The 22,519-nt window shown below is 36.7% G+C and overlaps 1 protein-coding gene across 4 annotated transcripts in view; it reads left to right on the top strand.

Moving 5' to 3' along the window:
- LOC134850904 (uncharacterized) overlaps positions 1-22,519 on the top strand; it is a 74,507-nt gene that overhangs the window by 1,441 nt on the left and 50,547 nt on the right. For 2 of the 4 annotated variants that reach the window (XM_063866688.1, XM_063866683.1), the window contains exons 2-4: positions 3,891-4,087; positions 4,437-4,544; positions 5,102-5,293. In XM_063866688.1, coding sequence (XP_063722758.1) covers positions 3,983-4,087; positions 4,437-4,544; positions 5,102-5,293 — 405 coding nt within the window. In that variant the 5' untranslated portion in view covers positions 3,891-3,982. Of the gene's footprint in view, positions 1-3,717; positions 4,088-4,436; positions 4,545-5,101; positions 5,294-22,519 lie in introns of those variants that run through there. The other 2 variants (XM_063866684.1, XM_063866687.1) reach the window with 2 other exon arrangements.

The raw sequence follows: 22,519 nt of genomic DNA, 5'->3' as shown, positions 1-22,519 counted from the left end.
ACAAGTAGCTATGTTCGCTTGTTGCGGAATCCGCGGCACAATAAATGTGCCGACAAAAATTACGCTAAAGGTATTTGTACGCGGAATCCACGGAAGTTTTGTAAGTGGAATCCACTTACGTTTTGGAAAATGTTTCAAGTTGTGTCTATGGAATCCAGGAACATACAGACACAAAGTTGTGCGACTATCCAGTGCACAGTTTGGTCTCGTAATGAAGAAATAATTTTTGTGTAATATTTTGAATGACGAGGAGGGTAAGGACCTTTCGAAAAATCAGATAACAACATAATAATTTAGTGAGAACTTATCTTGTCTAGAGTAACTTCTCTGAAAACTGATTGCTATGCCATCACAATTGATTTCTTCCTTCTGCGAGCCTTGAACTAATTTTATTATCCGACCAAGAGAATCATATGGCAGTTTTGAGATTGATGGTTTTTTCCAACCCTTCAGTGATTCGGTCTATAATAAAGTATTCAGGAGAATCAATTCAGATTCAAATCAAAAAAGTGTTCGAAGTTTTTGCTTTTCAAATTTAAGAATGACTAGTGGTTGAACTACTTAATCAGTCAAGTCTATGAATATGAGTAGTTGATACTGAGTTAACAACTAGTTTAACAGAATCACTTGAATCATTTTACTTTTGGTTCATATGAAAACGACAGCCTGACGTTAGTTCGCGCATGAGGCGAAAAGGTAATGCAACTGCCTATAAAAGCAAAATTCAATTGATCGAATCCGGCCAGGACCTATTTCTTTGTCTGTGGAAAGTTGTCCGCGCGTCAAAAAAGCTTTATCGGACTTCTGTTTGTCCGCTTTTTTTGTCGGCTCAGTTACCGCAGCTCCAAATTTGCCTTAAGCTTACACATTTACTACTCAAATTAAAAAAAAAACAGTGTATTCCAGTTTCGAGCAAGTAATTGAATTCCAAGAAATGTTACCTATTTTTTTTTAAAATTTTTTTTCATGCTGTTCAACAAAAAAATTGTTTTCATTATAAATTCAAATAGTGTTCAGTACATTAAGTGCAGTGGTAACACCCATGCCTAAGACGACAAATCCTAAAAGTTTGATTTAAGTGGGGACCAGTTTTTGTCGAAACTGAAAATTTTCGAATCTTCTCGTCTTTCGCTTCTGCTAATTTTGTCCGCTGAAATTTAGGTTTCGAATCCACGACATCTGTGTTAAAGACAGCACGTCTTACGCACTCGGCCACGGCATTTTAACCACAAGGCCACCCCAAAGGCTGTTTTTCAGTAACTTTAACCTAAATTAGCTATTTTTGTCAATGTACTGAAGTTTTTGTTTATTTTTCACGAATCTGAAAAGCAAAAATCAGAAAAATAAGGACAAAAATTTCGCAAAAGAAATATTAAAATTGATATTACAAATGTTGCCCCTGCAAGCAATTTATTGTTTTCAACGCTTACCACGAGGTGTGGAAACAATTTGTGTAACTTTTCAACGAGAAATGGAAAATGTTGGCTTGATTTTGTCACAATTTTTGATTTTTTTTTTCATTTATGCTTATGTTTGTTTTTCATCAATAGGTTTTTTCTAAACTTCAGTTTCAGTAAACTTTTTAGGCCAAATTGAAAATTTTGCGATTAAATTGTCTCAATGTTTTTTTGTACGAATGATTCACATCTTGATTCAAAACAGAACTGTCAATTGATACGCAACACCAGCTAATTTTTTACTGCATCCTTGCAAAAATTCCAAAAAGACAAGCTAGAAAAAGACCTAAGTCCCAAAAATTTTGATTGGTTAATTGTCAACATGAACTATGAAAAATTTTGATTGCCATTTTTTTCGGACATTTTAGTAAAAGATATGTTCGTAGGCTTTTAATTAAAATGAGTTCTTGGTAAGGGATATTTATAGATTGATGCCCATTAATAGCAACACAAGACCGAAAGTTATCCAAATACAAGTTTTAGAGTAATGTTTTCGTTTTAGAAGAACGGGAGGTCCTACTTGAAAACCCCGAAATTTTATTCAGTTTGCTTTCTAATGGACAAAGCTAAAACCTTCATGCGTTCTAGCAGAGTGAGTTTTTTATTGAAAAGATGTTGCTGACAAAGCAGTTTTCAGAGAAGACAAATTGTAGAAATGGCTATCACTCAACGTTTTTTGTATTATTGGATTGCAAGATAAAGTGTTTTTTAATCTTGAGGCCAACATTTTATCCCTTTTTTTATTCAGAAAATTTTTACTCATTGTTTAAACCCTTACCTAAAAGTAAAAATTAAATAATAACGTTCTTAGTATGGATTCATTACAACGGCTTTAGTTATTTAATTTCTAGTATAAGTTAAATTCTGCTATTTTTAATGCTTAATTTCAACCCGCTGTCACAAAGCGGATCTAATTTATATGTATATTGAAAATTTATACAGAAAAAAACGCACAAAAGGAATCCATTTGTCTAAAACCATTCTGCGAAAGTCTATTCATTCTCTAGAGATAAATTTGAATGATTTTTTTTTTCAAAAAAAACTAATTGGCTTTTAGAGCGTTAATCATAGATTTATTTATTGTATAAAAACTGTATATAATGCACTTAACTTTATAAAAGCTTTTCGTTTTGTCTTCATACTTTTGGAATTGTAAAACGATCAGTATTAAGACTCAAAACCTTAGTTTAATGATTTTTTATTCACTAACAGTTAGCATTAAATTGAAGTCATGAAAATTTTCCTTCCGAGTTATAGCGAGCTAAAAAGTGACGATAGCTGTTTAACACAAGCTATCAGTCGTGGGAGATCTCTGTAAAATTTTGTAACCAAATAGTTCCTGCGGTGAAAAAAAGTACAAAAATGCGTTTTTATTTCAAATGTCATTTCTAAGGTCCACTTATTTAGCGCAGTTTTATAGAAAGAATCAACACAAAACTAGCAAATTCACGTTGCAACAATGAAATGTATTTCAAAATTTTTGTTTATTTTTGATTTAAATGTCAAAAATTGGCACGAAAGTTTGGTTCAAAGCATAAATTATAATTTTGTTTCCAATTTACTCATATTAATGATAGACAAGAAAATGGAAGAAATCTGTATATGATCTGTATAAAACTTGTTAATAACGTGTTTAAAGTCTGTATACAATCTTCATATAATCCGTAGTTAATCTGTATAAATCTGTATATAATCTATAAGCAATAAGCATGCAAGCTGCGTACAAAACGATACATGAAAAGCAGTTTTTGTATTTTGATAAGGATTATATCCTGAAGTTAAACCGTAGATATGTTAGCAACACAAAATGCAGAATAACCGATAGTTGAGATTATATAATCGAGGTTTTCTGTATAAAGAAGAATAACAATTGATCTCAGATCTGTTTTTATCTTTCTGTATATAATCGATTTTTTCTCCATTGTTGTCACTGTGTCATGACTTTCGTCTTACCACAAACAATTTTTTGTATTACTTATGAAGTTGGCTCTTTCTAGACTACTTATACAGCAACTTTTGTTATACCCCTGGTTTTATCGGATTAATCAAATTAATAAAATTATCTCTATCCCAATATAATTGCTTGATTCTGATCTACAATTTTTTTGCCTTTAAAACTTCTGTGTTGCCATATCTTATTTTTATAGCATACTTCGATGAATAATTTTTTGTTCAAATTTTCAAAAAAGATGGAAAACGTCCCTGTGGTCAGATTTCAAGCTGGCGTTAAAAAACTTATAAAGCGTAATATTTGACAACAGTAAGCCTCACTGAACATCGTTCCACTTTAAAACTAAACTGAAACTGTACCAAACTGCAAAATTTACAAATTGTGTTCACAAACTGTCCAAAACTAATATGAGAGAACTGGTATATAAGCGACAGTGATATATAATAGATATTTATATTTGTAACGTCATTCTTTGTTTCAAGATTCAGAATCGACTATATCGAATCATTTTGAGCAAATGTGGATAATGCAAACAGAAAAGCAGAAATGAGTTAACTTCACTTGTGGGAGAAAAATGATGGAGATGAAATCAAATTCAGATGGGTTAAGACATGCGGACAATTCGGCGAAGACGAAGGAAGGAGCAAAGGAAAATCCCCCTGGAACAATAAAACATGAGGTAGAAACAGTCTTTTTTTTACCTTTTTCCAGCTGGGTTGCTGACTTTTTAGGCAACGCCTTAATGATAACCTAATGATCATTTTAAGCTTTTTTAAGGTAGTTAATGATTTTTGTTTCCTTTTTATAAAGCTTTTCCACTGAAATCTTAGTGTCAAAAGAAATCTAAAAAAGTTATAAAGAAATGTGAGTCAAAACATTTGCATTGTTTATTTGAACAGCTCCAAACTATTGATAATTACACTTATTGTCCTCGCTAAAACTATAGTTTCTATGAGAACAAATTAAGTTTTGTATTTTGAAATAAACGTTTTTTTTTCAGAAGCGCTGAAGGGTATTCATTGTTTCAGGTGAGGCCGGGCGAGTCTCTCAGTGGAATTGCCCTCAAGTACGAGACCACGCCCTCTTTCCTGCAGCGGCTGAACAAACGCACCACCACGGTCATTTTTCCCGGAGAGGTGTAACATTCAGAAATTCGCTCAGTTTAACTTTCAAAAAATATCAATTTTGAAGCCCAACTTCAATCAATGAAATTTCAATGCCATTTTAATTTAAAGCACAGGGGCAGATCTAAGATTTTAAAATTTTTAAAAGAACTATTGCTAATGAACTATCATACTCCCCACTAAAGCTTCTATAACTTGAATCTACAAAAGCGTTGAAGTGTGAATTGGTAGCCAAACCTATCTAGTTATCCCAGAGCCGTAGAAGGACGAGAAGAAAAGTTGGGGCCCTCTCCTTAATTTTGGTTGCCAAAGTTTTCCAAAGGGCCCCCTTGTGTTAATATTACTACTGCCATTTGTGGTTGATACAGACTAAATTTAAAAAAAAATGCTCATAAGCTTCATTTCAATTTTTTTTCTGTGGTGCAGAAATAAGGCGCAAATCTTCAAAAATTCCAAAATGATCCATCTAAAAAAACTAAAGAACGCTTTTTTCAAAAATAGCCCCGTCAAAAAAAACTTCTGCACAATCCAATGGCCCAAAATTGACTTATATTCATGCATCTTTTCAGACACTTTTGGTGCCTGACAAGAACAACCTACACTTGCTGCAAAATACCCAAAGTACTGCATCATCTTCAGCATTAGGGGGACAGAGAGGGAGTAGACTGGACTCTCTGGAGAAGAGAAGGGGGTCTCTAAGTGCACTGCCACCTCACCCATTCCTACTAGCCACGTCTACTCTGTCCAGTGCAAACACTCAGGTTTGTTTTAAACTATGTTTCCGGATATATATTATCGAATGTATATGTTTCCGGATATATAAAAAGTTGCTATTATCGAGGCAAAATCCTGGGTATTCCGATTGCTCTTTAACATATCTGGCTGAGGTTTATGGCAAAAAATGGACCAAGTTAACATCCTCTCCATCTCCACCCCCGGATTTTGGGGGGATATTAACTTAGTTCTAAGTTGGGAATTTTCAGCCAATCAGAATGGCAAAATTGAGCATTTTACATGCAGCGCTTGGCAAGTTTAGTCAAAACAAAATGCTGGAGTGAGGGAGGGGGGGGGGGGGGGAAGATGTTTACATGATCCAAAAAATGACAAAACTTCCAACCAAAAATGGTAATTTTTATATCTTTTTTTTGAAATGCATCACGCATTCTTTCATTAAAAAACAATACACTGCGTTGGATAACGCAATCTTTGACTCAATTAGCTTAATTCAATTCAATTTGGAATGATATCTGAGCGTGAGCCGAATTAACTAGCTGCATATTCCACCGACGCGTTAGTAGATATTTGGGAGTTTTGGGTCAGAAAGCCTCCTCTCTCCTCAGGGATTCGACCCCCTCACCAATTACCGCATTCGTAATACCTATGGAAGTGAAGCGTTTATGGAGTCGAGTGAGGTTTTACCCATGGTTCAGAGCAACGCTAACGTCTTGGTTGATTATTTTGGCGAAGAATCACATGAAGAAGCATTTAGAAGAATATCGACTGTTCCTGGCTGAGATAGGTCCAGTAGGCTTCAAACGACCTTTTTTTACTCACCGGAATGGTGTTACGACTGGATGGAAAAGAGCAGGCAAAGTATGAAGAGACAACACGAAGGCATTGGAATCAATTTTCGAGGAAGACTTGACGAAGCGGTATTTTGACCTTTTTTTCGAAAGTTTGCGGCCAAAAATTTTGTCATAAAGGTGTTTTTAAATCAATTTGGTCGACAAAAAAAGGTTGTCAAAATTTTGGAACATTTTTTGAAAATCCGCCGCCCTCGAGAAATCCTTAATCGGCCTCTGAACTTGACAGCAATATCTTTTAGACGTAGAATCAACCGTACCATAACCTCCTAAGTGACAATTGTACAGATGATCTAGATTGTATGAACCAACCGCGGCCATAATTCCTGACCATATTTCCTAGCTAAAAATAGAAAATCGTCCGAAAAATGTCAAAGAAAGCTCATTCGTTATTTTCCCCGAGCTAAAACATAATAAAGTAGGACTGCTCGAAGTTTTTAATATTGGAGAGCATAACGCCGATTTAATTATCACTCTGTAAAGAGTAACTCTTTTATTTTCAAAGCGACTAAAAACTTAATGAAGATATATAACTCTACCTTTTTTGACATTCATTAGTGATTTTTTAAATTGGTCAGAAAAGACTATTGTTTCTTGCAATTGCGTGTTTGGAACAAAAGCATATTTTCAATTTTCTGCATCAAAATAGATTACTTCCACGCTTCCTTGTTAAGAAAATTTATTGTTTATTTGAAAGGCCCTTTTTTATTGAATGTTCCTTTCCCTGTTTCAATAGAGAACTACAAATTTGTAAGAAATTGAGGGATTATTTGAGGAAAATTTTCAATTACTAATGTTATTACTGCTCTAAATTTTTTACGTTGATATTGAAAGTTAATTACATTTCCATTGAAAAGTTGTTACTTTTTGTTGACTTTTTTGAAACCTAGCTCTTGCAAATCGTAAGCTCTTTTTTCTTATTCTTAATTGAAGCAATTGAATGACCCAAAGAACCATATAGTTAGATGATAGATGAAGTTTGAGTGTTTTTTTTCATATAATTGAACAATGAAAAATGTAACACTATTATTTTACAATGACTTACAACATGCGTCATGTACCCACCCAGATTAAATTCATGATTAAATTAATTGTTTTGGCAATTTTACTGAACAATTTTTTTTATAACTTGGTTTCGCGTGAACTACTATGGCCTGGCACAAGTTTTGTACGGTATGGTATATTGGGCATTTCGTTCACGTACAAAACAGATATTTGCTCAATTTATTTGCGATTAGATATATATCAGTGTAAACAACTCCGGCTTCTTTTTCATTTAAAATTATTTCACGACAAGGTTATTTTCATTAAAAAATATACCTGCTATATGATCAATTATGCTGAGTGGCAATTTTGACGTTTTGACAAAAGTAACAAGACTACTCGTATCAGGGCGACGTTCAGAGTGTTCCGACTGCCTTTTATAAACGAGAACTATAGTTCACAGAGCATAGAAAGCAATCGGAACATTCGGGGGTTCGCCCTGATACGAGTAGTCTTGTTACTTTTTTAGTACGTTGAAATTGCCACTCTGCATAATTGAGCATATGGCAGGTATATAAAAATAACCTTATCGTGAAATTTTTTGAATTAATAAATCTTTCTGATGTCATGAATGATTAACTACGACTTTCTATTGCCATGACTGATTAATAATTTGTAGTTTTTACACAGGAAAACTACACGTTTTTTTTATGTCATCCGGTATTGTTGTCCTAAGTACGAATTTAAAAAATGTATTTTAGTTGTGATCAGGTTCCGTAAAGTTATTGGGTTGAAAAATAGCCAATTTGGCTAGTTCGGGATAATTAAAAATTAAATAGATCATAAACCATGCCTCGATTCAATTTATATTTCGTGCTATTAACGCTTAAGCGGAAATTTAGCTCGTTTTAGAAATCGTTTCAAAATAAAATGAGCCATTTAATTTTTTGCTATTTTCAAAAAATTACTTTGTACTTAAAATTGCGTGCTGTTGGATGATTTATGAAAAAATGAAATCTTTCAAAACGTTTTGAGAAAACGAACATAACTTTACAGAGTTTAAAATGTTTTAAAAGATTTTTCAATGTTGAAATTTTTTAAGACTATCCACCCGCGCGCAATTTAAAAAACAAAGTGATATCTTCTTCATGTAGCAAAAAACTTAACAGATCAAAAACCATGCCAAAACCATGTTAAATCTGCGTTCACGCGTTATTAGAACGAAGTATATTGCGCTTTGAATATCACAACTTGATCCAATTGGCAATCTTTAAACGCCAATAATATCACGAAAAAGAAACAATTGAAATATTTTTATTAGATTTGTACTCAAGACAACAATACCTTTCGGATGACGTAGAAAATCCTGACAAAAATTCCTAGCATAAAATTTGAAAGTTTTCCGGCAAAAAATTTACCCGAGCCCCAATATTCCGTCACTTCATTCAAATTTCAGAACAAAAACTAAATAGTTTTCTGCTATGCTTCAGTATGAAGCAAAAATATACTTGAATCAAGAACTAATGACAAAATAAATAAGAAAGTAAATTTTTGTATTTTAATCAATCTAACAAAGAACACAGGAAATTAAAATATCGTTTTCTAAACAATGTAAGAGAAGAAGACACAATGGCATTGCAAAAATAATTTTAATAGCATGAGCAATTGACTGTAAAAGAAAAAAAAAGGGTCGTATCAGGGCAAAAATTTAAACGTACCGACTACCCTCTAATAAGAATGAAATGTTACAAGCTTAAAACTTGATAAAACGTTTTAAAAAACAAATCTATTTCTTCTGCAGTTTTCAATTTTTTCTGCATAATTTATCAGGTCGCCAGATCAAGAAAAATATTTTGCATCGATTATTAAGGACAAGGAACTTGTTTCAATTCCAAATGCAATCATTCATTTTGCATTTTACCTTTTTATGGGACAAAACTTGATGCGAACATTTGTCCTACCAAAAAATGACATACTAGTTTTTATAAGGATAGTGCCAGCAGATTTTGTCCTTTTTTTTAAATAAAATTTTCAAAAAATACCTGCTTATTTATGTCCCATTTTTCTTTACTATATCAATTCAGGGGTTTTAATGGCCTCAATCGGGCTGCTACCTTCTGGCGAAGTAGCCAATTTTGAGACACGGAATGCGAAATTACGAAAAGGCTTGGCTGTTTATATTTGAAACAAACTGCATCAAAATAGCCTGTCAAAATTGAAACTCTTTCTCCAGACCAGTTTCAACGTTTTGACGAGCAATCTTTGGTGAGAGTTTTTACTTATGTCAATTGAGAAGTATTGTTGTCCTGAGCTCAAACTGAATAAAAAAATTCACCTGTGATCATTTTTTGTAAAATTATGGGGTTTGAAAATTGCCAATTTGGCCAATTCGGGTTAATTAACGCGCAATACAATTCGTGCTATTAAAGCAGTAGCGGCCAATCAAATCGTTTGAGGAAAGCAATTGGTATTTTTTAAAAATGAGTTACCCGACTCAAAATAGGCCACTTGTAATTTACATAGCGTGAAGGGGAGTAAAACAAAAAAAATCATTTTTTGTTGAGTTTTTCTTTCGCCCAAGCTTCGCCCTGGTACGAGCAGTCTTTGTTTTGTTTTAAGAAATGTTTAAAACCTAAATGAAATTTCGAAAGAAATTGGTCAGTTTTATCTTGAAAATATCTTTGAAGGGCACTTATAGCAGTGAATTTGATTTTAGCGTAGTCTTAAGATTATTTTAGGAAGGATGAAGATCGCTAAACCATAAGGAATTAAAATTTGACAATCTATTCCTGGTTGAACGAAATGTGTCAATAGCAAACAAAACAAGATTGCTCGTATCAAGGCGAAGCCCTGAAAATTTCGACTGCCTTTTAAGATTTATGGAGCAGTAATAACAGAAATATCATTAACAAATTAAATGTAATAAAAAAGTGCTCTTTTTCCTATTCCCGCCCACCTCTCAAAAGCATCAATTTTATAAAGTAACGAGTAGTTTTACAAGGTTCATTATGAAGACTAAATATGTTTGCCATGGCCTTATTAGTCCGTATGCCAGTTTTCAAACCAATCGAATAATTTGAACAAATTTTCCAAGTAAAATTTTGCAGGTGGGGGGGGGGAAGGAAAAAGAGCCAAAAAAAGATTTTTTTTTTCTAATTTGAAAATTTTTCTTTGAAAATCATCACCCCACACGCTATAAAAACTAGAAAAGAATAGATTTTGTTCTTTGTAACAAATCAAAAATGGCAAAAAAAGCTTCTTTCAACTAATTTGGAACGATTTCTAAGACGGGTTAAATCTCGGCTTACGCGTTGATAGCGCGAAATATATGTGTCCTAAATTGGCCAAAAACTGTCCCAAATTGGCCAAAATGACAATCTTTAAGCCCCCATAATTTTACGAAAAATGATTACAGGTAAAATAATTGTTTCAATTTAAGCTCAGGACAACAATACCTTTTGAATGATATTAAAAAAATTCCGTCAAAAATGGCTAATTAAAAAGTCGAAATTTGTCTGAAGAAAAAAAGCCACCCCGAGTACAAATATTCCGTTACTTTCGTATCGAAAGTCGGAACAATAACTGTTTATGGTTATTTAGGGTTAACATTATCGGGATTTTACAGGCGTACTTTAATCGACAAAGCTTAATGCTCAAGTCGATAATTTTTGTACAAAATGTATTTTTTATCAATTAACTTATCGAAAAAAATGCCCGTTGTAAACGAACGAACATTTACTAGATGGCTGTTGGCAACAAGATAAACTGAATGACTCGAAGGCATGAAAAAGTTCGAGTTGAATTTTCATATCTCGACTGGACTTGCGCAGAGCTGCATTGTTGGCGTTTCCTCTACGCGTAGATAAGCGACCAGCGTGTGTACCAATTTACCTCTTGATATAAATTAGACTTTGCACAACACGCAAAAAAGGTTCGATACACTTTTAATTTAGACAAAAAACTGTTGTTTGTCGATAAATTTGTTGAGAAAATTGATTGCCATTTCCCTTATTATTTTTTATACCACAGAGGAAACAGAAAAATGTGGCGCGAAGCTTGTTAATCTTTATCGGAATTCATTACATTGTATAGAATATCAGCGGCTTTCAATCACAAACCCCGCTGAGAGATTATTTTGTGCCCTTTGTTTGAACTCAGAGCCATCCCAGTCGTCATCCTGTTTTCCTTATCGACTACGGCCGCCCGTCATAAAGTAATTCGGTTCAAATTTATAACTTTGCAAACCCCAGTGTTTACCGCTCCCTCTAATTTAAGTAATTTATTTCCTTAACCATCTGGCCCTTTAATCAATGCGTTTTTGATTCTTCTGATGTTATTTTTGTCTTTGCCCTCTAATTTTAATCATTGATTTTTTGTGATCATTTTGCCGTTTAATCACTACACGGTTTTAACTGTTTGCAATATTTTTTGAAGAGTTTGCTGACAAACTTGGAAAACGAAAGCTTATTCAATTTTTTCAGTTTTTTGCTTCGCTGTCACTAAAACACCAAATGCGTTAATATTAATAAGTTTAGGTTATTTAAATATCAAAAAATGTTAACGGCCGAACGGTGTGTATTTACCTCCTTATTATTTTTTTTTGCTAAACACTTCTCTTAATAAATGTTTTGGACCATTTTTTCAAAATAGGTTTTCACACCTCTGCCCTCTATCTAATTTTAACATAGCTGAAAAATCCGAAAAATTAAGCGATGAAATTTTCATTTTTTCAATGTAATAGCAAATGTTAGTGTTGAATTAGCACTGATTTAGCGATGATTTTTAGCGATGGATTAGCGATGAATTAGCTATTATTTTTTTCTTCTAAAATAACATTTTATTGCTGAAAAATCAAATTTTATAGCTGAAATTTTTGTTTAATTTTTTTCTTTATATCCACTGCAATTGCGAAAAAAGAAAAAATAAAACATTCTGCCTCTCTATTTTAAACAAATTATAAATATTTGAACTTTACTCTGTTTGTGATTACTACCAAGTCAAATATCAACCAATTTATGAGGATAACCAACAATCAACAGACAAAAATTTATTTATTTGAGCAAAAAACTTCAAATGTTTCTGTTGATTATCAGTTTGAAACCATTCTTATGTAGACAATTAAATCAATTCAAATCATCAATTTGAGCAAAAATCGAAGAAAAACATAGCTGGAAAATCCGAAAAATTAAGAGATGAAATTTTCAAAAACAAAAAACTGCTTATCTTAGAATTCCATTTAATTCAAACAGTCTAAGCTTTTCTATGCAATTTTAGTCAATCAACTAATAAACAATTCTATTCAGTCAATTTTAGGCAATCAACTGTTTCCAAGCAGTTTTAGGCAATCAACTGTTTCCAAGCAGTTTTAGGCAATCAACTGTTTCCAAGCAGTGTTAGGCAATCAACTGTTACATATTGATTTTCTATTAGATAGTTATTTTTCCAAATGCTTCATTCTAACAGCTATTATCATTAATTGCCTCTTTGCCTGAAATTCCTTTTTTAAACTAATCGTCCTTAAAAAAATATTGAAATTTTTAGTCGTTTTTATCTGGCAGTATTTTCCATCATTGTTCTTTCTGAATTCGTTTCTGGCGTTTTAGCACCCTGTAGATTCAATTTCCTAATTCTACGGAAAAAAATCTAATTTTACTAAAAACCCTGAAATAATTCAAAAGAAATTATCAAAAAATTTAAACATTTTAAGACATTAAACTTTTTAAAAATACTTCAAAGACAACTTACAAAACAAATTTTTCTCAGAGACAAAGCTTTGCTTCGAAACACTTATGACACAACGCAAAAATTCATACAGCAACAAACTGCTGAGATGTGGCAACTAAACCGATAAATAATAAGCAGACAAACTATAGGCCAATATAGCATGCTGACAGAACTTGGCGGCCGGGATTCCAATCGTTTTGGAAACATTATAAATGATCTTCACATGTTTAGCATGTGCAGAGATCAACGTCTACCCGGAATGACTAAAACTTCGAATCATATAATCTCCAAAAACAAAAAACTGCTTATCTTAGAATTCCATTTAATTCCATACTTACAGAAAATGATATGAAATCTTTATGATAAATATTTTCCAACAAAAGGATTTTTGTCAACAAGCATTTTTCATTTTCATGAAATATGTTTTTTTTAGTTTCCCCTTTTATGTTTCTATATAGGCCGAAAACATATTAACCAAAGATTTTCTCTATGAGAAAACCCAAAAACCCAAAAATTAAGTGGCAATAATCTTGCATGAAATATGTTTTTTTTTGAGTTTCCCCATATATGTTTCTATTTAGGCCGAAAACATATTAACCAAAGATTTTCTCTATGAGGAAACCCAAAAACTCAGAAATGAAGTGGCAATAATCTTGCAGATATTTTACATTTTGAGACTGGCCACCTAGGATAAAGTAACAACTTTTAGTCAGAATTAGGTAAAAAATTAATTTTTTGTACATGGCTAGAAAACATTTTCTTCAAAACCTAAGTGGTCAAAAATTTTGGCCAGTTTTCAAAGGAAAAACTTTCATCTTACCTCATGCCACTTCCAAGCTATTTTTTAGTACCAAAAACTTCTTCAGAAACTTTATGACCCTCAGAATTTTTATGAGTTTTTGAAAGTTTTGCAATCGCTGTAAGGATTCAATGTTCTTTTTTCTGAAAATGAAAAAATTTTCAGCACCTCCCAATTTTGAGTCCATTTAAATCGCTACGTTATCAATAGCAAAAATTCATTTAAAAAAAGTAGTACAAACTTAAATTTTCACAAGGTCACTGTTTAACCAACAAGCGTTTGCATCCAATGTCTTGAATGAAAATTTAAATTCAAATTACCAAGAAGCGCCTAGTTTTTGTCTCAGCCAAAAAAATTGAAATGGCCAAATTATCAATTAAATATCGCTAATTTATCAAAATTTTCCGCTAAAAAATCGCTTGACAATTTAGCTATGAAATAGCACGGAGTTGTTGTCATTGAAAAACCTACTAAGGTTAGAAAAAATGTTTCTGCTTTTTATTACCGTGAACTCAACCCGGGAACGCCTTTAAATTATTAAGAATCCAGTCATTTAATTATTAATGTACAGTATAGAAGTCAAAATTTGAACAAAAAATTATAATAGTTTGAATTGAAATTTCTTGAATCCAGAATTTATGGATCCTACTTTTCGCAGTTTTTTTCCTAAGTTTGTGTCTGCAATAAGGTTATAATCACAACAATTTGGGATACTTGCACTGCAACTGTTAATTCTCGTTTTAAATTTCTCTCTTTCTCGCTCTATTCAAGTGGTTCGTATTGGATTAGAACAACGTCGATTCTGATTGGTGGAAATTAGTTTTCCATCATTCAGTTCCTCCATCATATGGGACGCCAATATAGTTTTTTAACAGAGTTTAAATGTGGTGTTGTTGTCACGTTGTTCTAAATGTTTCTGTTAAAGTCGGACCATTTCAAGAGCAAACAGGTTGATTCAGTAGAAACATTTTGGAGGTCAAAAACTGATTAAATTAGTGAAAACTGATTAAACTCAGACCAGGTCAACTATAGATGACAAACTAATTAATTAATCAGTAATTAATTAACTGGTACTTTTCTGATGCTTAGTTTGTCAAGTAACTTTTATTCATTTTCTCAATTCATTATTCAACAATCACTACCTCCTCTCAATTCTCAGTTCAAACCTCTGATTCTATCTCTGTCTCTAACTCCAGACTTGAATCATTGTTGCTCTAACTTTGAGTTTTAACAGGCAAGGGGTCCAGGTTTTTACTTTTTCTTGTGTTTCTTTTTTATGAGAGATTTTAGCTTTTAGTTAGCAGCCGTTAGCAACCATGGACTTGAAACTAGCCGCTTTCAGTCAAAAATTTGAATTTTTTTGTGCTTGGTCGACAATGTGTGTGGCGCTGATGCATACCAAGTGCCTGTTCAAGACAGTGTTGGGCAACGATAATCTGACAGAGGCTGGGGCTACTCTATCCGAGAGTCCGCAGCTGATTAGCAGGCAGCCTACGTTAACAAAAAGCAGGAGCGAGCAGTGCTTCCCAACAGAGGAAAAACAATCGAAGCATTGTGTGGTCCCATCTGGCTTTGGTGCTCAACAGCAAAAACTTTGCAGTGTAGAGAGCTAGACGGTACTCAGTCTACTAGGCTAGCTTGAGAAGCTGCGCCTAGCATAAGAAATGATATCGATGACTACTTTAATCTTGGCCAAGGGTTGTTGATACGGTTGAGCGAAGCTGGAGAAGCAATCACGGACATAATCGCTGGAGAAGCAATCACGGACAAAGCTATGGTGATCGATGGACTGCCTTATGGCTATGTGCATTTTTTGCGCAGGAGAGCTTTCAACCAGTCCAGACGTTTGCAGAGCTGAGAACGAGGTTGTGGAACTACGACGACTCAAGGAAGGCTCGATGTGAAGAGAGAACTGTGCATGGTCGCATAGCTATGCAAACTCTGAGGAAGAAGAAAGGAGTGTGCGGTCTGAAGGGTCATGTGGCGAGGGACTGCAAATCCAAAAAGGAGAGTGGACAATCTAGTGCTTGTGGTAGTGAGTCGAATGAAGCGAGTGAGTAAAGAACCAGCGATGCTTCAAGTGTGGGCAACCTTGACATTTTGCTAGGGAGTACAAACAGGGAAGGATGGTTCTTCAATTGATATGCTGCAGCTTCAATGAAGCGAGACAACTTCCTTTTAGATACGGGGTCTCTTGATTCTTTGGTGTGCGACAGGGATGTCTTTTCTCGCGTTGGGAGCTGGAACGAAGAAATAACGGTGGAGAACCCCAATGGCACGCTGTCAAGGATTGAGGGAAAAAGATCAGCGAAAGTGGAGATCAAAGACTTCCAAGATGCTGTGAGGCGTTGCAATTCGCACGAAGCGCTGTTTGTGCTGAGCTACAGTGTTAACTTGATGAATGTGAGCTCAGCGGTGGCTAAAAGATCAAGCTTCAGTTTTGCCGCAGGTGCTCAACATCTACTGGCGCCAGATGAGGGACAGCAACCTGTGAAGCAGCGTGACAAGCTTTTGTTTTCAAACTGCAAGTTCAGGAGGAACCCTCGAGTGACGAAGACAAAGAGCAATATCAGTGATGCAATGCTATGGCACTGCCGTCTGGGGCACATCAACGTGCAGGATTTTTCATCAGATGTCAATGTGGCCGAGGTAACTTTCTGCGAAATGATAACAGCTTCCGAGATATATGAAGCAGTAGTGCCAATGAAAATGGACAGCACTGCATCGGCAATGGGCAATTGATGCTCAGGGAGTTTGTGGCTGCGCATAGAGCACCGAAGTGCCTGGGGACTGACAATGGAGGTGAAAATTTGTCAAACGTTTTCAGGACCTTTTGTAGAGAATCCCAGGTGAAGCAAGGTTTTACTGTGCTTAAAACTCCTCAACATAATGATGTAGCAGTGCGGTACAACAGATTGATCAAAGAAACGACTCGATATCTGCTGGCCGAATAAAAGCTACCGAAGAAGTTCTGTATTCGAGTAAAGTCGACATATTTGAGGTTTTGTATCATGTATTCAGCAACGAAAAGTGCCTTCCACCGACTGAGAAGCACTATAAGAAATCATAAAAAAGAGCTATTTGCGTGTGTTCGTTTGCCTGGCGAAATATCTGGATCGACGCAACAGAGGGAACTGGACCAAAATGGTACGATCAAAAAAATTTCAATGGCTACGACGAGGAGAACAAAGCCAATTCGCTGATGGATGTAGAGACAAGACGAGTGGTGCGAGCAAGAAGCGTGACATTCACTGAGGGCATCATTCCAGACAGTTTTATGATTAACGGCGAGCCCCTGCAAACTCTAGAGCCATTGATCAAGATGTGCATTGATTTTGGGTAAGCCGGCACGACGACAACCAGCGAAACATCAAGCGCATCAACTGAGGAAGATAATAGAGACTCACTGGGGGCTACTAAAGAGAATAAGGTCGAGGAGGAAGCAAAATGCTAGCGATGAGCCAGTGAGCATCTAGTGCAAAGGCCAATAAGGACGGGGATCCGACTCAATTGAAACGTACTGGCCTACACTCATGGCTATGTGATTGGAGTCCAAGGGCCGAGCGGTTATTCAGAAGCAGTGATTTGACCTGAAAAGGTGCTATGACTGGCAGTCATGGCTTTGGAGGTGAAGCCTATTAAAGCTACAGGCGCTTGTTGATAGACCAGAATCTAGCAAGTTTATTCCTAGACGATGGCTTCTTGCTGTGAAGAGATATTATGCGATGAGTCAAGTAGTACCAGCAGCTGAGCACTTTTGTGTTGATGTAGGGTTCACTGAAAGCACCAACGATTTTTTTTGATCACGATTAGGGGTACTGAACTGTTGATGAGATGATTTATGTGCTAATTCGGGTAGATGGCATCATAATTGGTTGCAGACGTCAAAACGAAAATGACAAAATTGGGGACCAACTCGCCGAACGATTCAAGATGAATTACAGAGGCTCATCATTCTATTTCTTGAGAATGCACGTCACGCAGTCATTTGGGACAGGAACGATGAATCAATCACGTTACATCAACGACTGCTTGGAGCAATTGGGCTAGCTGACTGCAAATCAGTGGGAAACCAGCGCACATCAGCGCAGAACTGTTAAAATGGACTGCACTGAAGCTGTGTCAGGATCGGCAATGTCTTTGAGCCTGACGAACACAGAGGCATTGTTGGCTTATTTTTGTACATAGCTAAGCAAACAGCGCCGGATATCCTAACTACTGTGACGCAACTCTCCCGTTTTCAGGAGAACCCGAGCAGAGTGCAATGGATGGCATTAAAGAGGGTACTTGGTTACCTCAAGCGAGAAAAGATCTGGAGCTGTGCTACAACAACGAAGCTGATGGTATGAAAACTGTATGAATCGACAGATGCTGACTGGGCTGGAGATGTGTATGATGAAATGTTGACTACTGGTTACAGCTTTCCTTTGCAGAAAAAAGGAGCACCAAGAAGCAACAAACTGCAGTCATATCTACCAGTTAGGCTGAGTACCAAGCAATAGCAGCAGCGGTGCAAGTGGCCCTTTGCCTTGATGAGATGGGCATGGTGAATGGCGGACCAACAAAAAAAGGACGTTAACCAGAGCTGCATCAAGATGTGCAAGATGAAGTATCCTTTCGTTCGAGAACGAGTGGAAAATTAGACAATCGAAATCTAGTTTTGCCCTACCGAGATCATGGAAGCTGTGTTGCAGCGCAAATGTAAATGTGCGAGAGTATAAATGCATATAAAAGTAAATACATACAGGGACAGTAGCCAAGCGTATACATGGTGCGTCCCGGCGGGTTCGGCGCCGGTTCGAATCCCGACTAGGTCATTTCCTTTCTAGAACTCGAATGTGCACCGAACTTGATGGGATGCTCCGTAACCAGGTTCGGTCCCCCCAAAACCCATTTTAACCGTCTTTTCGCTCTAATTTGGTTCAGCCTTGGTTATGGCTGACCTTTAAAAAGAGCAATTTGTCTCAAGGACAAATACTGGCCATTTTTGCAGCTTGCTTTGAGTTATGCAGTTTATTGTGGCCGATGTTACCGATGATAAAGTTTGTTAAAATTATCGTTATATTTTCAAATTTCCGTTATATTTCCGGAGTTATTTTGCCGAGAAAATACTCATTAATTAAAGTGTTTAAAAACCGTTTTTTTTTATAATCTTGGAGATTGACGCGCACATTTTGGCGCCCCACAAGGGACAGAAGTCTTTTCTCACGAAGTCGACACAAGGGACAGAAGTCTTTTCTCACGAAGTCGACACAAGGGACAGAAGTCTTTTCTCACGAAGTCGACACAAGGGACAGAAGTCTTTTCTCACGAAGTCGACACAAGGGACATTGCTTCAGGTTTCAGTCAGAAATTCAACAGTCTTGTGTTTATTATTCCTGAAAAATTGATCCAAGAAGAAAGTAATCGAATTAAATCGTTGCAAATCAGATGACAATCAGTTCAGTTACGTAACTATTTTGGATGAGCCTGATCAAATTCAAGCTAAAGTTAGAAAAGCAGTTACAGGTTCGAACCCACGACTCGGAATCTAGACCGGGTGTGTCGAATCTTATCAACATTTTAGCGTCTCTGAAAAATCAATCTATTATTGACTCGCTGAAAGAAATCGAGTCTATGAATACGCTGCTACTGAAAAATCTGGTGTCAGATACCATTGTAGACCATTTGAGTCCCATTCGAAAGTTAGCATAGCGTACCCAGTTGGCCGACAGACGACTTAGCAGACGGACGAAAAAGCAGACTGACTAGCGGAAGAGAGGCCTGTTCAGGTGTCCTGATTGCTGACTTTTGGTCAAAGTGGAGCTGTGTTTTTCTCGACACCCGAAGTTTTTGGATTTTACCCGGTGACGCCAATCTCCAAAACCGTCAAAAACTGTAAGACTCATCTAGTTTTTTATAATTTTTCTTTTGTGCAATAAAATTACATACGGTGTCTGATTGTGTATCCCAACTCAAAGCAAGCTACAAGTGGTAATTTTTTCTCGATACCAAAAATTTTTGGGTAATTGTGAATGGATTGAAAGTCCAGAAAAACGGAACATAGACAAAAGGTACTGGACTAGTTTTTTGGATTGGTTTGCGACTCGAACCTGCTGACCAAAATTTTCCAAAAAACTTTGGGAAAAAAGTAAGAAATTTCCAAAAAATCGTCAAAACGTCCCCATAATTCTGCGAAACTGTGCTGTAACATGACACCGACCTTATGGTAAGTGGTCTGGTAGCGAAATATCAGGCAAATTAAGTTGAGTTTTTTCATCCTCAGGTTTTTTCCGCGTGTGTTGTTGGAACTTAACCGATTTGCCTGATTCTCCAACCCCATTGGTAAACTTAAGGTTTACAACGACTTGATACCTGTTTGCATCCGTTCGCTTTTCAAAACATTCGTTTCGCAACGACTGACTAAGTGGTCCGGGACGGTAAAATTAAGCAAGTTAAGTTGTTGTCTTTCATCCTCAGGTTTGCTCCGCGTGTGTTGTTGGTTTTCAACCGACTTGCTTAATTCCCAAACCTCTTGGTAATTCGTCGAGCTACTAGCCGATTAGTAGTGACGCACCGTCGTACGATCGTTCAACAAATTTCGTACGCCGTAACATCATCCTAAGTGGTCAGGGAGGTGATATTAAGTAAGTTAAGTTGGTTTTATTCATCCTCAGGTTTACTCCGTGTGTGTTGTTTGATATCAACCGACTTACTTAATCCCCAGCCCCATTGGTAACTTTACTCACCGAAAACCGTTCCGAATCGCCCGGCAAACGCCCGATAACCGTTAAGTATAGTTTGAGTTAAGTATAGACCCTAGAGCCATGGATGAGAACTTTCAGAAGAGGGTTCAAAGGTTATTTGCGAAGCGAACCAAGCTTGAAAATGAACTGTACAAGTGCCATGAAATTATAATTGAGAACATTGAAAGTCAGAGTCGCTCATCAAAGATTGACACTCAGATTCAGAATTGCAAGAGCCTGATAGAGACTGCAGTTGAAATAAATGAGGAATTGATTAAGTTAGCTTCTAAAAGTGTTGATCCTGATAAATTGATACCAGCGCAGGATATGTGGCTTCATACGGTTACATCAAGAAACGATAGAGTTTTACAGAAGGCTGCATCATATAAAGCTGGCTTAAACGTTGAACCTGAGGAAACAGAGCTTGACAATGTTGCAGAATCGTTAAGTACGATCGTAACAACACAACCACAAGATTCACATGAAGCAGATGCGCGCTCTAAGGTGTCGCGGTACAGTAGTCGACATCATAAATCAGGTTCGCATAAATCCAGTCGCTATACCGTCGCGCAGTCAAAAACATCAACTGAGAAGAGGCGAGATTTGTTGGTTTTGAAGAAGCAGCAGGAGGAACTTGAGAGACAAGCAAAGGTGTCATTGAAGTTGAAAGCGCAGCAAAATAAAATAAAAGAACAGCAAGGTAATTTAGAGTTGGAAGAACTAGCTGAGGTACACCGCAAGAAACTGGCTGAAATTGAGTTAAAGGAATTCGAGTTGGAAGAAGAGCTTTCTGCAGCAAGTGAGAAGATAGGAAATGCTAGCGTAACACATGTTGACCCACAACGTACTGAACAATGGGTAGAAAACGTTGTCACTGAGCAAGAGCAGGCCGAAGTTGTTGCAAGCTCAGAGCAAAGTCATCCAGTAGTCGAGAGTTCCACTTTGATTGCTACTGATGTTTTGCAAGGGGTTGGTGCCGTCGTCAGCGGGGGTGCCGTCGTCAACGCTGGTCAAACCACATACAGTGAACCGGGAGGCCACAATAGGAATCGAATTCAGGCTCAGAGATCAAGTTTGGTCCAATCGCGTCTGTCATTGCACTCAATCGAGAACCCATCTAGTTTACCACAGTTCGTTGCCTCCAGCTCAAACTTTGTTACTCCACACTTAGCGTCAACACCTCATGCTGAAGTTTCGCAAAATCACAATCTGATACCACAAGCAGGTGGTAGCATTCCCGCTTCAATGCCCTTTGGTAATCCCACCATTAATGTGGCACCGCCTTCTGTGTCGACCGTTACTAATCCAGTTTCGCTTCCGGCGAGTCAACCTTTTGTTTCTCCATTAACCGTTCCGATTCCCATTTCGCTTCCGATTATTCAACCATTTGTCCCGTCAACCGTTCCTATTCCCTCTTTGCTTCCGGTCAGTCAGCCACATTCCGGCCCCGTTTCAACTGGGTATCAGGCGCCTGCAGCGCCATCCCATCAACCTATAAATGTTCCAAACAACCCAACAAGTTTCTCAAGTGAACACTATAACCCGTATAGCAGTTTGTGGAGACCTGCCGCGACTGCGCAAACGATGCCAGTTCCTCAATACTGTGCACCGCCCTCAAACGTTTTCTCAGTGACAACTCCTGTTGTTCCACCAAACACCGTAGTTCCTTATACAAGTTTTGGGACTGTGTATTACACCCAGCCGCAAACTCATCCAGTTGTTGAAACAGCGCATCAAGGTTATCCACCTACATATCCTGCGCCCACTACGGGCCCGTCTTACGTGCCTAATAGCGACGAACAACCCATCTCGGCGAGAGAGTTAGCAGATATCATTCTGCATAGCCGCAAAGACCGTCTACCAGAGTTGAAATTGGAAGTGTTTGATGGAGAACCACTTAACTGGTATGAATGGTTCGGGCAGTTCCAAGCAACAGTTGATTCGGCTATGCTAACTGATGATGAAAAACTCAAATATCTGAAAACGCACGTTAAAGACAAAGCCAAGAGTGCAATTGCTGAATACGGCTACAGTGGAGTGTTGTATAAGGATGCTCTAGCAACTCTCCAGAGAAAGTTTGGGCAGCCTCATGTTGTAGTTGGTGCACATTTGGATAAGTTGAAGAATTTTCCCGCATTGAAGATGCACAACTCTGACCATGTTATAAGTTTT

This window comes from Symsagittifera roscoffensis, chromosome 7 (genome assembly GCF_963678635.1).
Source record: "Symsagittifera roscoffensis chromosome 7, txSymRosc1.1, whole genome shotgun sequence".
Classification (NCBI taxonomy): domain Eukaryota; kingdom Metazoa; phylum Xenacoelomorpha; order Acoela; family Convolutidae; genus Symsagittifera; species Symsagittifera roscoffensis.
This window is presented reverse-complemented; position numbering and strand designations above follow the sequence as displayed.